General features: G+C 46.0%; 1 protein-coding gene across 9 annotated transcripts in view; it reads left to right on the forward strand.

Annotated features, from left to right (window-relative positions):
- Positions 1 to 16030, forward strand: part of TIAM2 (TIAM Rac1 associated GEF 2) — a 238380-nt gene that overhangs the window by 216064 nt on the left and 6286 nt on the right. For all 9 annotated transcript variants that reach the window (XM_052645856.1, XM_052645853.1, XM_052645854.1 and 6 more), the window contains 11 exons: positions 783 to 962; positions 3477 to 3545; positions 4477 to 4602; positions 5631 to 5739; positions 9085 to 9264; positions 11155 to 11273; positions 12220 to 12328; positions 12922 to 12980; positions 13547 to 13652; positions 14597 to 14684; positions 15045 to 15199. In XM_052645856.1, the coding sequence (XP_052501816.1) occupies positions 783 to 962; positions 3477 to 3545; positions 4477 to 4602; positions 5631 to 5739; positions 9085 to 9264; positions 11155 to 11273; positions 12220 to 12328; positions 12922 to 12980; positions 13547 to 13652; positions 14597 to 14684; positions 15045 to 15199 (1300 nt within the window). The remainder of the gene's footprint in view (positions 1 to 782; positions 963 to 3476; positions 3546 to 4476; positions 4603 to 5630; positions 5740 to 9084; positions 9265 to 11154; positions 11274 to 12219; positions 12329 to 12921; positions 12981 to 13546; positions 13653 to 14596; positions 14685 to 15044; positions 15200 to 16030) is intronic.

Consider the following 16030-nt stretch of genomic DNA (forward strand, 5'->3'; position numbering starts at 1 on the left):
AGAGTGAGAAGCCTTTTTTCCCCCATGTCCTGGGTTCGGCACGAGGCTGCTTCCTGCTGAGAACATGCTCAAGGTTCGCTCCTCCCTGAAGGTTCCCATGGACCTCAGCAGGCTTTGCTGTATCGCTTGCTTCCCACCTGTGGCCTCTGGTGGGCTCTGTACCCCATCGGAGTGGGGACCTTATCTTTCCTACATGGCCTGACCCCTACTCCCATTCCTAGCAGAGGCAGCAGCTCACACTTTAACTCCTCACACTGGGACTTGGCTCAAGGCTACATAACTCCAGAGGGGGATTTGTAGGGAGCACTCCAAGCTCCCTGTGATCCAGCCTCCCTGACACTGCTCTCCCTTTCCTGGGTCTCCCAGGGCTGTTTAATGTGGGTGAGCTCCGTTTGGTCAACCATTGAGGGGACAGAGTGGACCGTCTGTCTGCATGGTGCTCTCACAGAGCCTTGACCTTGATTGTAGAGCAGCCTCAAGTGTATTGCAGAGGGTTAGCTCTGTGCTTTATTCTGTAGTCTCAACACTAAAGAAGCGTCTGTCACACAGCTTCTGTGAAAGTGGAAAAGTGTCATGGGTAAGTACTGAACAAGTGTAAGTTTGTATCTTCACGACCGAAACCTTGAGTGGTAGCCAGCAGGGTTTGAGATGACCGAAGCTGGATGCCCCCAATCAATGTCCCATGAGACTCCCAGGAGGTCGCTGGGCGAAGAGAGCCCCCGTGTCCTTGGTGGGAGGCTGATAATGATGGAGGACGTTCTGTGCCTCTTGTTCCCTCCCAGAGTGCTGAGCAGATCACCGCGCTGTGTAGGAATTGTAACGACACCCAGACCAACGGCATGGAAGGACCAAGGGAGGGTCAGGACCCTCCTCCGAGGCCACTGGCTCGCCACCTCTCTGATGCAGATCGCCTCCGGAAGGTCATCCAGGAGCTCATGGACACAGAGAAGTCCTATGTGAAGGTAATGGGAGATGCCGCCGTGATTCCCTGCTCCCCTCCTGTGATGGCCAGCTGCATGTTGGCAGGGGCTCCTGGCTGTATCTGCCCAGGACCCTGCCACTCACCAGGGAGATGCCTGCTCCTGGAAGTGGCAAATTGCTGCCGGGGAGGGCGAGAGGGTGGAGGAGCTGAGCGGGCTTGCAGAATTTAGACTCCCCGCTCATTCTGTTACCAAGGTAGCTTTCACTATGGAAACAGATGTTCTAGTTTGTCATTTGCAATCTGTGGGAAGGGAGCCTGCTCTGGTTTAGGGAAAGGGGGACGGAGATCACTTTAGGTGATGAGGAACCAGGGAGCAGCGTGTTCACAAGCGGCTGCTGGCACAGGCCCCAGAGGGCAGGCATCACCGTGCAGGACAGAGCCCCACAGGGGAGGCACCAGGCATCACTTGGGCATCCCTAGCCACCACACAGAGCAGCAGCTGGGCCTTTCACAACCCAGGGAGACCATTTATTTATCTCAGGGGCTCCAGTTAGTAGTTCGGGAAACATTTTACAAAAAAATGCCGGTGCCTGGGAAGACAGAGTTCTTTTGCTTGAAGTATTTGCTGGAACGATTTTAAACTCGATTCCTCGGCCACTTGCTGGCAGCACAGGATCCAGGCCTGGCCTGGCCTCCACCTGCCGGTGCGGCCTTGGGTGACCCCCTCCGAGCCCCTCATGGGGTCTGAGACAGGGGCATTCTTGTCCCAGGACTCAGTGTCTAACACACTGAGTCCTGAATTAGGCTTTGGCACATGCGCCAGTGTGCACACACATGCTCTCACCTTTCTGCACAGACATATCTGAGCTTCCGCCATTTATTAACATCACTATCACTTTATTTGAACTTTGCCAGAGCCTCACGCAGGGCCTTTGGGAGAACGAATGAGGCAGGCTGGGAGAACTACCCCTGCGCCTTGTGGTCCTGCAGGGGACAAAGGAGAGCGGCAGAGATGGCAGTTTCATGGCCTTTCCCGCCACGTCTCTTCCTGCATCGAATGTGGGGAGATGAAGTGCATGTCCAGGGAGTTGACAGTGGCTGTGCCCAGCAGGGCGGGCACTGTGGCCACTTGACGATGTCTGAGGAGCCCCCACCTGCAGGGCCGAGGGCACAGTTGAGAGCAGACCAAGCCCCTTTTTATTCCTGTTGTTGTCGGTATATTTAACTGCTAGACCACTGGGTCCAGGAGGGTCCCTGCAGCGTGACCCTAGTCTGGGACTGAAATGGATGCTGTGGGCCAAGCAGATAAAAAGGGCGGCTCTCCTTTCTTTCTGCGAGAATCCTGCCTGTCGTTTCCTCAGGGCCCCCATGTCATAGCTCAGGGCGGCGGGCCTCAGTGTGTCACTGCTCCTGGGCATGAGTGACCACAGCCCACCACCGCCTCTGATGAAGAGACCAGCACCTGGTACCTACTGTGATTCATGCGTGCCCGCGCACATGTTTTTTAGTTTCTTTTTGTTGCTGACATTGAACACGGACTTGTACTCGTTCTCTAACCTGCACCTCTGCACTTGGCTTGGAGTTCGCAGCGCTCCTGTGTTCCCTGAGAGACGGCCCGAGAACTTCCCACCTCTCTCTGCTCTGAAGCAGCTGCTGTGGGGTTCTTGGAGGCTGGTTAGACCAGGGCCGTTTGATTGTGAAACCCTCAGGGTCACTTGCTCCCAGAACCTGTACCACAAGGTTCTGGAGGCTTCCAACTTTAGCAAGCTCTCCAGAACTGGATTTCTTGATTGTAAGAGGAGTCAGATGTAGTCACCTACTTCTAAGACTCTGTGACTCAAAATTCTTCAGAATCAGTGAACAAGAAAAATAAATCTTTCCCATCACTAAATTATATGCTGGTCTTGGCTTCAAATTATTAAAAACAAAACAAAACTTAGCTAAAGAGTTTTGTAAATACCTCAACTCCCACTATTCTGTGCTGTCAGAGCCCAGGTTTAGTGAAGACTCAAAGATGGCCTAGATGGTAAACATTATGATGTTCATCTCTGGAAAATTTTTCTTGCGCTTGAGTTTGGGAGTTTGAAATTCTGATAATGCATGAAGCTGAAGAGCTCCCGAGACCTCGTCCTGTCCTCCTCAGCTCAGCTGTCCACGCTGGAGCCGTCGCCCAGCTCCCTGAGGCAGAGGAGGAAGCCGGGTTGGCCGGCAGACGTGGCCATGCCTGACAGAAGTTCCTGCCCAAACCTCACTTATCTGCAGGGAAAGGAGTGTTCCTGCTGCAGCAGCTGAAAGATCCTGGCTTTGCCAGTAAAACATTCAAATACGCAGAGTAGGTGATCGCGCCATAAAGAAAAATGTGGAATGCAAATGCCGATTGTATTGTGCTGTTAACCTCTTTGAATTAGGTGAGCAAGGAACCACCGCCTTCAGGGCCTAGTCTCTCAACCAGACATAAGTGTCATCGTTCCTAACACCAGTCCGAGATGCGGCCAGAGCGATACTTGGGTGTTTGGGAGACTCACGGGTTAGACGGTCATCTTTTGTCTTTCAGGATCTGAGCTGCCTCTTCGACTTATATTTGGAGCCACTTCAGAGTGAGACCTTTCTTACCCAAGATGAGGTAAATAACTTCCTTCACTCAGTCCACCGACCCACAGGTTAGTCTCTGCTTGCGCTTTAGTTCAGGGGTCACCCACCTCCTGGGCCATGGTACCAGTACTGGTCCACGGCCCGTTAGGAACTGGGCCACACAGCAGCAGGTGAGCGGCAGGTGAGCAAGTGAAGTTTCATCTGTATTGACAGCCACTTCCCATCGCTTGCATTACCAGCTGAGCTCTGCCTCCTAAACGCCTTCAGTGGGGCATTCTATTCTTGTAGACGTGAGAACTCTACTGTGAGCTGTGCGTGCGAGAGATTGAGATCCTTCACTCCTTGTGAGAATCGTCCTGGAACCATCCCCTCCCTTCCACCCCTGGCTGTGCAAAAATTGTCTCCCATGAAATTGATCCCCCAAAAGGTTGGGGACTGTAGTAGACCTCCTAGATTTTATCTAGTGGTCCCAAAGGAACATAGAGACTTCGGGATCTTCAGAGAGACCTAGGCGTGGCCTCCTGCAGAGCTGTTTATGTGCCTTCTGTCCCCTCAAGCACAGTGGCAGGAGTTAAAAACGACTGCGCCCTTTTTGTAGTAGAAGGTGTGACCCAAATTACCTTTTAATATGTGACTTTTTAGTGTTAACTCACAGTTATTAATTCTTTCTTACTGACTTCCATTCCCTCCCAACCCTACACCCTACCTCTCAGTTTGAATTCTGAAAACTTGACATCCCCTTAAAAACTTATTCTAGAATTACAGGGACCGGAGACGTATATAACCCTCTGTGTATGAACTCTATCCCTCATGAATATGCTGTCTTCTTTAAAGGATTTACTTCTGTCTCCTTCTTGGTGAATGACTGAATGACTGTGATTCATTTGTGCATCTGGGAGTTCAGAGTGGCGTCTAGATCTTTATCACTGACACCCTCTTTTCAAATCCTGGTCTTCACTCAGATGGAGTCACTTTTTGGAAGTTTGCCGGAGATGCTTGAATTTCAAAAGGTGTTTCTCGAGACCCTGGAGGATGGGATTTCAGCGTCGTCTGACTTTAACATACTTGAAACCCCCTCGCAGTTCAGAGTAAGTATTTTAGATGTAGGTTTAAAGCAAATATGGGTGGGTACAGTGCAGAGTTCTCCCCTGGAAGAGAAAGCGGTGTCCCTTGACTGTTGAAAAGATAAGTTTGGTGCTGTCATTCCTCTGGCAGATGGCAAAAAAAAGGCTCCGCTTCTCCCTCGAGTGAATGCTCTGGGAATCAGGTGTCTGGGCAGCCCGGCTTTTATGGAATCTGCCTGCTGTTGACATGTCCGTGCTCCCTATTCAGCTCTGCCCAAGGCTCTGCAGGGCGATTGCTTCTGAGGCAGGAGCACCTCCTGCATCTGATTCTGCATCTCGGTGGTCGTGTGACCTTGGGAGGAAAGCATAGGTTCTATGGAGCCCTGTCTCCAAGTGGGCATTGGTGACTGGCAAGAGGACTCCCCGGTGACTCAGATGGTGAAGAGTCTGCCTGCGATGCAGGAGACCCAGGTTTGATCCCTGGGTCGGGAAAATCCTCTGGAGGAGGAAATGGCAACCCACTCCAGTATCCTTGCCTGGAAAATTCCATGGACGGATGAGCCTGGAGGGCTATAGTCCATGGGGTCACAACGAGTCGGACATGACTGAAGCCACTTCATTTTTTTTTCCATGAGGTCCTTTCAGGGAGGGAAAGGCAGAAGGCAGTAGAAAGGGACTAAGGAAATACACGGCGAGCATCATTCGTCCTAAGTAAGGCAGAGCTGGCTTTATTAATGAGCCTCTCAGATTTTATATCCTGCCCTGTCGGATGTATTTTTTGGATAGAACTTTCTTTCTTGTCCTTGACTGCACATTGTGTCGATAGGCTCTGCTGCCAGAAACTTTTCAGTCAGCCTGAAGATCTGCCAGAGGCATGCCTGGGCTGTCGTCCATCAGCCGGACAAGTGGTGCTCCCTGGCTTCAGTCAATACCTTCCTGAAGCACAGTGCCCTGGTGTCTGAAAGACGAATACTCAAAGCGGTCAGATGCCAGGCCAGAGCCAGCAGACGTTGAATGAACCACGTCTGATGTAACTTTCCCTCTCTTTCTAGAAACTGCTGTTTTCCCTCGGAGGCTCTTTCCTTTATTATGCAGACCACTTTAAACTGTACAGTGGATTCTGTGCTAATCATATTAAAGTACAGAAGGTTCTAGAGCGAGGTAAGTGGCTCACATTTTATAGCTATACTTTCGAAATTGTTAATTAGAGCAAATTTGTATTCATTAAGGATAAGTGTGATTTTAATGGGGTATGCTCCATTGTTGGCCTTGAAATGAACAAACATCAGAGGGGGAGGTTCCAAACTCATTTCAGTTTTCTGGTAACAGTGGATGTGTGTGCCTGAGAACAGAGATGTCGCTTGGCTATCACTTTGCTGTTAGATCACATCTGCATTCTTTTTTTTTTTTTTTTTACCAATTCTTTTTTTCCTTGCTCTAAAAACTTTTAACCAACCATATAAGCCCCTGGAGGGAGTAGAAAGCAATGTATGGTGTTTTCTTTCTTGTTAACCTTTTTCTTAAGCCTGAGGATCCACTGCAAAAAACCACCATGAGATAACTACTACCAAACTCACAGGACATGTGTTAACTAAAATGAAAACCTCTTAAGTGAAGGTGGTTTTTATCACAGCCCCTAGCTTGTCACTGAAGTACCTTTTATCTCTCTGCGTTGTTATCCTCTTATTTTATTTGACTGACTTTAACCGAAGACTTGTACATTTTTGAAGTCCAAGTAGACGGGGTAACAAACCCGTTTCGCTCTCCCCCTTCATGTCAACAGCAAACATTACTCTGTGGAGCTGGAGAGATGCCTGAATTTTGGCCCCTGACTTGCAGTGGGTCAGCTTGGGCCAGACAGTCAGTGCACTGATCCTCCTGGGTTTTCAGTGACCAGCCAGCCAGTCAGCTCAGCCTGGGAAGTCTGTCCAGAGATTTGATGGCCGCAGGGACCCTCTTCATGTGTAGGATATTGGAGGGAGTGTTTGTGTCACAGTCCCCATCACCAAGTCAACAACCCTATGCCCAAGCTATTCCTGTAATACCTATTGATGAAAATAATAAACAGACAGTAACAGGAATAGGAGAAAGTTTTATTTGAGCCAAACTGAGTAGGGTCTCAAACAGCCGGGCACAAGTGAGCACAAGGACCCTAGCCCAGAAGACAGCTTCTCTGATTACTCTCTCAGGATTTGCTCCAGAGAAGCAGGGCTACCAGCAGTTTTCTGTCTTGTCAGAACAAAGAATACCAAACAAGTCAAGAATACATTCCTTCAGGGTTTCAAGAAAACCAGATCGGCACGTACAGAGCTAGTCAGTATGGCCTTGGCACCTGGGAAGGGAGTTTTATCATGGAAGGAGGACCAGCATTGGTGTCCCAGGTTGGGAGGCATTTAATCTTTATTTTTAACACAGATAATCTTTACTTCTGGTCAGTGTACCTTTTCTTTAATAATTAAAGAAGATGCACAATGTCTGTTTGATAATTCACAAACAGGCTGTTGGCATAAAATTCAAGTTAACTCAGGTATAAGCCAGGATGACTTCCCCAGACCTCAGTGCATAAACATTTCTTTTATTATGCCCTGAACCAGAAATGCTTAAATGTTATTACCAAAAGCTTCTTTCAGTCATCACACAACTCGTTAGGCATGGGATTAGAATTCTCGAACTTGTCTCTCTCAGAAGATAGGTTTCTATCTTGTTCTTCGGAATTCTCAATTCTGGTGGCAGAGATGAGAGGACACCTTTAAGCTCAAGGTCATGAGCAGCAGTAATTCAGTCTGCATGGAGACCATCAAACAGATACAGGTCCCCAGAAGTCGCTCCCATTCTGCGGGGGTCCTATAGTGGAAGGCATTTTATGAAAATACATGTCATCCTAGTTAAGGTCATCTGAACTGTCTCCAGGAAAGGTCACCAGGCTACCTGCATTCTCTCAGGTGTACTTGCAGATCCTGTTTAGGATCTGAACCCACTGAATCTTGAACTCTTAATATAAAATTCCCAGGAGAAAGAAATGATTCCCCCGAGAGGTGAATGCCTCCTTTGGAGTTAAGGTTGCCCTGTGTGCTTACTCTTGGGAAGATTTGCCACCTGTCTGGAAGCCAGTGAATCAGGGCTGTTTTCCATGACAGTGGCAAGTGTTTGAGAGGCTTTTGTTTTGGAACTTTTTTAGTTGTGTCAATAGGTTAATAGCAGCCAACTACATTTCAAGCCCCTTCTCTCTCTCATCAAATGCTTCCTAATGGCATTGCCATGAAGAATCTGGAGTTTGTGCTTCCATGTGTCTATTTCAGAACCAGGGAATGGTCTCTGTGGTATCATGAGGGTGTGGAGGGTTCCTCCAGACACTGACAGTGTTCAGTCATGTCCATGGATGCAGTTCTGCCCTTCAGTTTAAATCCAGAACTTCATAGCATCTTAAAATAGGCTCAAGTTGGAAAATGAAGTCTTAGAGTGCTACTCTCTAGATGAAGGCTTAGAGGTTAACAAGACATAGCCCAGATCTATCTTGTCTGGTTCTTTAAACCAGAAACAACTAATTTCCTCTGAGGAATATCTTCTTGGCAATATAATAAACTAAAAGCATACAGATGGTTTGCTCAGTTCCTTGTCACGGAGATGAACGGTCATCTCACCATCCATGCTGTCTTGTAGCCATATTCAAAATGGTACTGCACCTCCTACAAGTTGTATTTTGCCTTTTGTATAAAACCCCAAATAAAGGTTTGTCTTCATTCAAATTGGCTGAATTCCAGCAGCTGGTGGACCAGTGCCAGCATGTGGAATCCAAAGCAGCAGCTGAGGTGTCCACAAGCACTCTGAAAATGTTAAATGCGCTTGGGTTCACGAGTGTCCTTCATGACACTGCACAGAGAGGGGGTTTTCACTGCCCGGGGCAGGTCTGAATCTGGTGGAAGGTTTAGACTGCTCGGAGATGTGGAGATGGAAGCTGTAATGCTTGTCAACTTATTTTTAAAGGAAAAGGAAAAAAAAAAGATCTTGCTTTAAAAATAGCCCTTAAGTGTACAAAATAAGTCTGTCCTAGGTCAGTGGAAAAAAAAAATACTGGTTTGTTTTGCTCTATGAATCTTGTGAACGGTATGGTTTAGGTTTGGATAGTACTGTTTTGTGGCTTTATGAATTGTTTGGTATAGACGCTGAAAAAGTGAGTTTTGATCTGTGGGTCTGCAGGTGAACGTGCCTTTAAAGTTAGACTCCGCTGCATTTTGACTCCATGTTCTTCTTTGGTCTGGGGCTGGGGCCCTTCTGGCAGCCGAGTAAGCTCCCTTTGTTTGTGGGATTCGTCACCGAGCGGTGACGCGGAATCCTTGTTGACAGCGGGTGCATGACCCACTGGTGCAGTTGGTTTTTTCCTGGAAGGATGTCAGTAGGAGGGCTGTAGCAGTGGATCGTCTTTAATTCCATTAAAACCTAAAGGAAGTGGAATTTACATCATCCTGCTGTGCTCTTCTAAGGGTCTTTTAATCCATCTGCTTGCAGCTAAAACTGATAAAGCCTTTAAGGCTTTTCTGGATGCCCGGAACCCCACCAAGCAGCACTCCTCCACGCTGGAGTCTTACCTCATCAAGCCAGTTCAGAGGGTGCTCAAGTACCCGCTGCTGCTCAAGGAGCTGGTGTCCCTGACGGACCACGAGAGCGAGGAGCACTATCATCTGACGGGTAAGCAGCGAGGCCCAGGGGGACCTGACGGCCGCCACCCCCGGCCTGCGCGCTCCTCTCTTCCTCTGCCTGGTGTCACATTCGGAACATTTCTCAGCATCGTGATTGTTCCCCTTTAGGTACCATTTCGTGTGTGCAAAGAGCTAGGTATTATGGCCACCCCTGTAGATGGGCACAGCATTTGGGCAAAAATCATCTCATTGGAATAGCCCCCGGGAGGGACGATTCCATTTTCAAAGAACATAATTTAAGCTCAGGGAGTTGAAATAAATTGCTTCAGGTCACGTGTCTAACAAACAGGGCTACCAGGACCTGTGCCCGGGCCTGTTTCCCCACAACTTTGTGAGGTTCTGTGTTGTTTGCTGATCCGTTCTGCTGTGTGAGGCTCCACCTTGTGGAGAGCTGTGAGCGGAGACTGAACTCCCAAGGACAGATGCAGCTTTACAGCTGACGCCGACGCGTCTTCTTGGTAACCTCAGAAATGTTCTATCAGCCTAAGTTTGTCAAATACACAGGGCCCCTCACTTTGATAGTAGAGTGGAAGGACTGATGCTGAAGCTCCAATCCTTTGGCCACCTGATGAGAAGAGCTGACTCATTGGAAAAGACCCTGATGCTGGGAAAGATTGAAGGCAGGAGGAGAAGGGGGCGACAGAGGATGAGATGGCTGGATGGCATCACCGACTCAACAGACACAAGCTTGATCAAACTGCAGGAGATAGTAAAGGACTGGGAAGCCTAGCATGCTGCAGTCCATGGGGTTTCAGAGTCTGATACGACTTAGTGACTGAACAGCAATGAGTATCCCTTAAAGAGATGCTGTTTGGAGAGTAAAGGGGATTTGTTCCCCATGTGTCAGAACTAGGAGATCCAGTTAAGCTGCACCTGATAAGCACATGGAGAGGGAAACAAACTTACTAATAAATATTAGTATTACTGAATAGCAAACAGTGCTAAGTGTAAATGAAATGGTTTTTCTGTGACAAGCATATTGTATCATAAGTAATAAGGATAAACTTTTTGGCATGAAAGTTAAAACTTATAAAGGATACAAATTATGACTAGGATTAAATTGCTGCGTATAATAGTTCACTTTGCACTGAGATGGTCTTTAAAAGGGGTCTGTTAAAAAAATTGTCTTCTGAAAGTCCCTCTTCTAAAGATGGAATTAAAATCCTGAATCAGAAGAACAAGATATGAAAAATAGTGAGTTTGGAGGTGACTTGAAATTTTGCTTTTTGACCTTGACAGAAATCATTGTCCCTCACATGCCCATGTAGAAAGTTCAAATTAACACCAAACATAAATGCAAACAGTTGCTCTGGAAAGGGGATATTTATGGAGGCTTTTGTAAGTTCTTGTTGAAGAACTGTCATCGATCACTATTCCAGTTAAGTGGTCCGGGAGGAGGGTAAAATTTAAGAGCAGGTATCCTATGGCTAATCGGCCTTGGGTTTAATTCTGGCTCCTCCTCATGTCTGGCAAAAACCCCCCTTTGCACCTGAATTTTCTCATCTGTAAAATGGGAGCAATAATAGGTCCTATTCTGATTGCATTGCTGTGGGGATTAAATGAGATGCCTCATGTAAATCACCTAGGAGAATATGCCAGATAGAAAGTGCTCAATAGGTGGGAGCTGTTACTGTTAGTGATGCTTTTTATTTGTACTCTGCCTCATTTCAAGGAGAATTTGAGGTGGAAGATAATTTTGCTGTTCTTCATTATAACTAGATTACCATAGGCTATATAAGCCCTACCTGAATGATGCTACTCTTAGTTAAGAACTGTTCTCAAATTCTGGCTTGAATCTTAAGGTTTTTCATTATTGCTGTTGGGTAGGATTTCAAACAAATCAAAACTGTAAAACAAATTATGACTGCGTATTTTGCAGAAGCACTAAAGGCAATGGAGAAAGTAGCCAGCCACATCAATGAGATGCAGAAGATATATGAAGATTATGGGACCGTGTTTGACCAGCTTGTAGCAGAGCAGAGTGGAACAGAGAAGGAGGTCAGTAGGATTTTCGGATTCCGAGAGGCTGAATGCCTGTGACTGTGGGTCTGGAGGTGACCTCCAGACCAGGCCACCCAGTTAGGGCCTTCCTACAGGAGAAATTGCCTAAAATTTTTCTTTTTGATCCTAATGCTTATAAGAAGCCACACAATTTAGGTGTAAATATATAAAATTGATTGCATTGGTCTAAAGACGTAACCATCTGTTCTGTTATACCAAAAGAACTAGTACCTAGCTCGTATCCATATCTCTTCCTCCTTTTCCTGTGGAGCGTGAGGTCAAGACAAATCCCAGAGGCTAGACTATAAATGGAGAGCTGGGGCTGTAGGAGGGGAGGGGAGGGATAAAGGCAGTGGGAGTCAGCATGTGGAAAGAGAACTGAAAGCTTTTCCTTTTTTTCCCTTTTCTAACCTCAAGTATTGGTGGCTACCTCCTTACTTATTAAAAGCAGTTTAAGTGGAATTTGACAATTTCCCTACTTTTCTTCTCTGGCTGGATTACCAAATTTAGCATCTTGAGCTTTAAAAAGTCTACACATAAGGAGCAATGTAGTTTAAGTAGAAAAAGGCAAGAACAGGAAACAGCTGGAATTTTTTTTTAAAATTATAGTCAGTTTCAATGTTGGTACCTCTTTTATTAGTAGGCCTCATGTAGTTTCAAAGGCACTTGGGATGAACTTTGACCCTGGGGTGGGAGGAATGTCATCCCACAGGTCACATACAGTGTGCGCGCCTTGGAGCAAAATGCCTTCACCTTTATTTTTCAGTGTGGTGCTTAGCTTATATTTTCAAACCTGCTATTTAAGGCCCCATGTTCATGGGAACCATAAAAATGGAACATACTTGACTTTTAGCCATGACCATATATGTGTGGTTTCTCTCTCTCCTGAGTGACCCCCGCCCCTGGATTTCCATGTCTTCTTGATCTCGTTTTTACCATTTAGGTCACAGAACTTTCAATGGGGGAGCTTCTGATGCACTCTACAGTGTCCTGGTTGAATCCATTTCTGTCTCTAGGAAAAGCCAGAAAGGACCTTGAACTCACAGTATTTGGTTAGTATTCCATTCACAAGAATATAAACTTGAGGGGCTGGCAAGAATGAAGAACATCCTAAACCCACAAACTCCTGATTTCCAGGACTTAGAGTCACTGCACCAAGGGCTTTGACTTAACATGGGCCGCTTCCAGCTCTTTAGAAGCCTTGCCCTGTACACACACGACTTTCTTCTCCCTTCTGCTGCTTGGCTTGGTGGATCTGGCCAACTGTTACAGGAACAGAGCTCCTGGGTCTATTTTTGAAATCTGTCATCTTAGTTTGCTGCACTTCAAAATGTCTTAATTCCCACCGAGAGCTGGGAGAGGGGGCATAGACTGTGTGTTCTCACTGAGATGAACCCCATGTCCTCAGCTTCTGATAAAACAAGAATTCAGAAAACAAAATGCCAGGATCTCGTTCAAACAATAGCTTTTAAATAAGCAAGTACTTGCGCGTGATTCAAATATGAACAGAACGAAGTACTATTTATTCACCCGTGTGTCAGCATTGTGGAATCTTGAAGAGCTTTGTTCCATTAAAATATTCAGCTTCAATTCAATGTTAGGATAATTTGTATTAAATAATGACATTTCTTTCTCTTCTCTTTAGTTTTTAAGAGAGCTGTCATATTGGTTTATAAAGAAAACTGCAAACTGAAAAAGAAATTGGTAAGACATGAATTAACTTTGGTTAAAGCTAACTTTGTGAACTGTACCTTCCTGTTACTTAACTGGGAAGCCTGCTAAGGACCAAGGCCTGGCCAACTGATGTGGCTTATTCCTGGGGTAACTGAGCAAATCAGATACTTGGGGTATTTCTTATTCTCCCCATCAAAGATGTTTGTTTGAAAAGATGTACACAAATACCCATTCTGGGGGCCTACCTAGAAAAGTAGCTTTTCTGTCCCTAAAAATGACCCATGTTTGCTCCATACAAGTCAGTCAGACTTTTGGTTTCTTTTTAGAGGTGGTAACATGAGGTCATAGGAAGCTTGCTTGTCATTATTGCTTAGAAGCCTAGGACTTCTGCTCCCCAAACTACAACTCTGCCCTGTCCACATCCCGCCGGAGAGCTTCCTCAAAGCTGGGGCTCACGTGACCCATTCCCTTCTGCATTCCGAGCCCCACACAGCGGCAGGTCTGCACCAGGACAGCACCCAGTTCCTGCCATGCGCACACGTACCCTGGGAGCCAGCTTGCTCTAACCCTGCTCTTGGGGGGCTTTCACCTTACAGCCCTCAAATTCCCGGCCTGTGCACGGCAATGCCGACTTGGATCCGTTTAAGTTCCGCTGGTTGATCCCCATATCCGCGCTTCAAGTTAGACTGGGAAATACAGCAGGTAATTGTTGCGTGTTGTACAAATGCCAGGAAAAAAAAAAAAAACATCTTCAGGGAATTTTCAAACTATGGAATGAAAAAGTAGGAGGAAGGAACCTGGGGATAACTTCTGGTATTTTACAGGCAAGGAAAATGAGGACGAGAGATTGTTGTGATGTCTCTTTACAGGCTTTGGAGGAAGTAAATGCTAGAGGATGACTTTTCTTTGCCAAATACTTCTCTTCATTGTTTTCTTATTTTCACTGTTTATGGTTTTCAACATTTTCCTAATATCCTAATATCTAACATTTCTAGTTATTCTAATAATTTTAGGGTAATATCTATCCCTAAAATTTGTTAAAGAAACACAGGTCCACAAATTTTTACAAAATTTGAAATACCAGAAAATTCCTTAAGATTCGGCAGTATTACAAGTGATACAGAAAAAAATTTTCCATGCAAAATGTTCAGAGATCCTTCTAGAATAACCCTGTTCTGGTGACAGTGCCTCTGGTGATGGAAAAGACCACCAGGCTGAGGCCCGCAGTGACAGTCTGGGTCCCTGTTCAGTTTTTGTGGGAAGTACTCATGTTTCCTGGACCATGATTGAGTGTGGTGCTGGCTGCCTTACCTAAAGTGCCTGAGCACATCCTATTGTTCCTTCCAAGGAATGAGGTTGAAAAATGGGGTCCACTTACCTCTTGCCCAGAGATAGGGCAAAAGCACCAAGGTGGATGGGAAATGTCAGCAGGAAATGTACAAAAAGTAACTAAACATATTTAACTTTTTGTAACTATTGTGGAAGTCATACACAGAACTGGGCCCCAGAAGAAAATGATGAGAGTCAGGATTGGGAATACTGAACTCTTTAAAAAAAGTTACTAGAGTGTGGGTTTCAAGTTTCACCAGTGTCCTTTATCACAGCATCTTTGGCAGAGTTGCAGCCCCTGGCTTCTTTCTACACAGGGACAGAAAATAATTCCTTATGGGAGCTGATCCACACCAAGTCAGAAATAGAAGGACGCCCAGAGACCATCTTTCAGTTGTGCTGCAGGTATTACTGCCTTCCGAAAATGAGAGCCTGTGGGAATGAGACAGAGTTATGTTCTCTTAAAAATAAACCCATTTTTAGTGCCCTCTTGAATTTTGATGACTTCAGGATCACACCCCCACTCTGCAAACTGGCAACTGCGGCTCTAGTAGAATAATACATTGATTAAATATACAGCCAAAGCTTAGTGCCTGCAGGAAGTTCAAGGACGATCAATTCTCCTTTTGTAAGTGACAGGAGACCGCGGCATGCAGAGGCTGGGCAACTTGCTGTCAGTCTGCCCTCATGCAGCACGGGAGGGCAGCAGACAAGGGGACGCTGGGTGAGAGCAGAAACCACCAGTGTTTTTTCTCTCCCCTCCAGTGACAACGAAAGCAAAACCAGCATCGTCAAGGTGATTCGAGCTATTCTGAGGGAAAACTTCAGGCGCCACATAAAGTGTGAACTGCCCCTGGAGAAAACATGTAAGGATCGCCTGGTACCCCTTAAGAACCGCGTTCCTGTCTCAGCCAAATTAGGTGAGAATTCGTCTAGCCTTGGGTGTACTCAGGAGAACATGATGACCTTCTCTGTAAGCACGCATGCTCTTAGAACAGGGGAGCCAGTCATCACTTTGTAAATGATCTGCAGTAGCTTTCTAAGCTATAAACCAGACCCCAACACACAGGACGGAATGAGGTGGTCACTGCCATTCTATTTAAGAAACCTAAAGCATGCCTCTCCCCACTTTATGCAGTATAACCACCCCCAACCCCAAATCCTTGTCTCCACTAGCTGACGGTCTACACTTCCTATCTTCTCTCTTCCACTGAGATGTACCGGAGTCGAGGGACTTGGTTCTGCTCATTGCCACGCTGGCTTTGCCAACAGTGCAGAGCCTCTAGAGAAGGTCAATACTAAGTAAATAAAGGTCAAAAAATCAAATATACCCACTCTTAGTAAACCCACTGTATAGATAAACATTCCAAATCCTGCTGCTCTTAAACTTTGTTTTTTAAAACTTTTAGCTTTCTATATAGCTATTTCGTTAATATCACTGATCTGGTTTTTAGTCTTGCAAAATGTATCTCTTATTTTTGGTAGTTTGACCTCTTCAGATTTACCATATATTTTCTATTTTTTCCTCCACTGGCAAAATAAGCTACAGCCATCAAAAATATACTACTGTCTGCAGAAACACAACTGAACTCCCCCTCTTCCTTTCAACCCAAGAGAAAGGAATTAAACACAAATACACGTGTGTGCAACTCAATATTCTCGTTAAATCTCAAAGTTGATGAGAAATCCAACAGACAGTTCTCATGAGACAAAGAGCATTTTTCAATCTTTACCTGAGCAGCAATGGAAAT

This window comes from Budorcas taxicolor, chromosome 9 (assembly GCF_023091745.1).
Source record: "Budorcas taxicolor isolate Tak-1 chromosome 9, Takin1.1, whole genome shotgun sequence".
NCBI lineage: Eukaryota > Metazoa > Chordata > Mammalia > Artiodactyla > Bovidae > Budorcas > Budorcas taxicolor.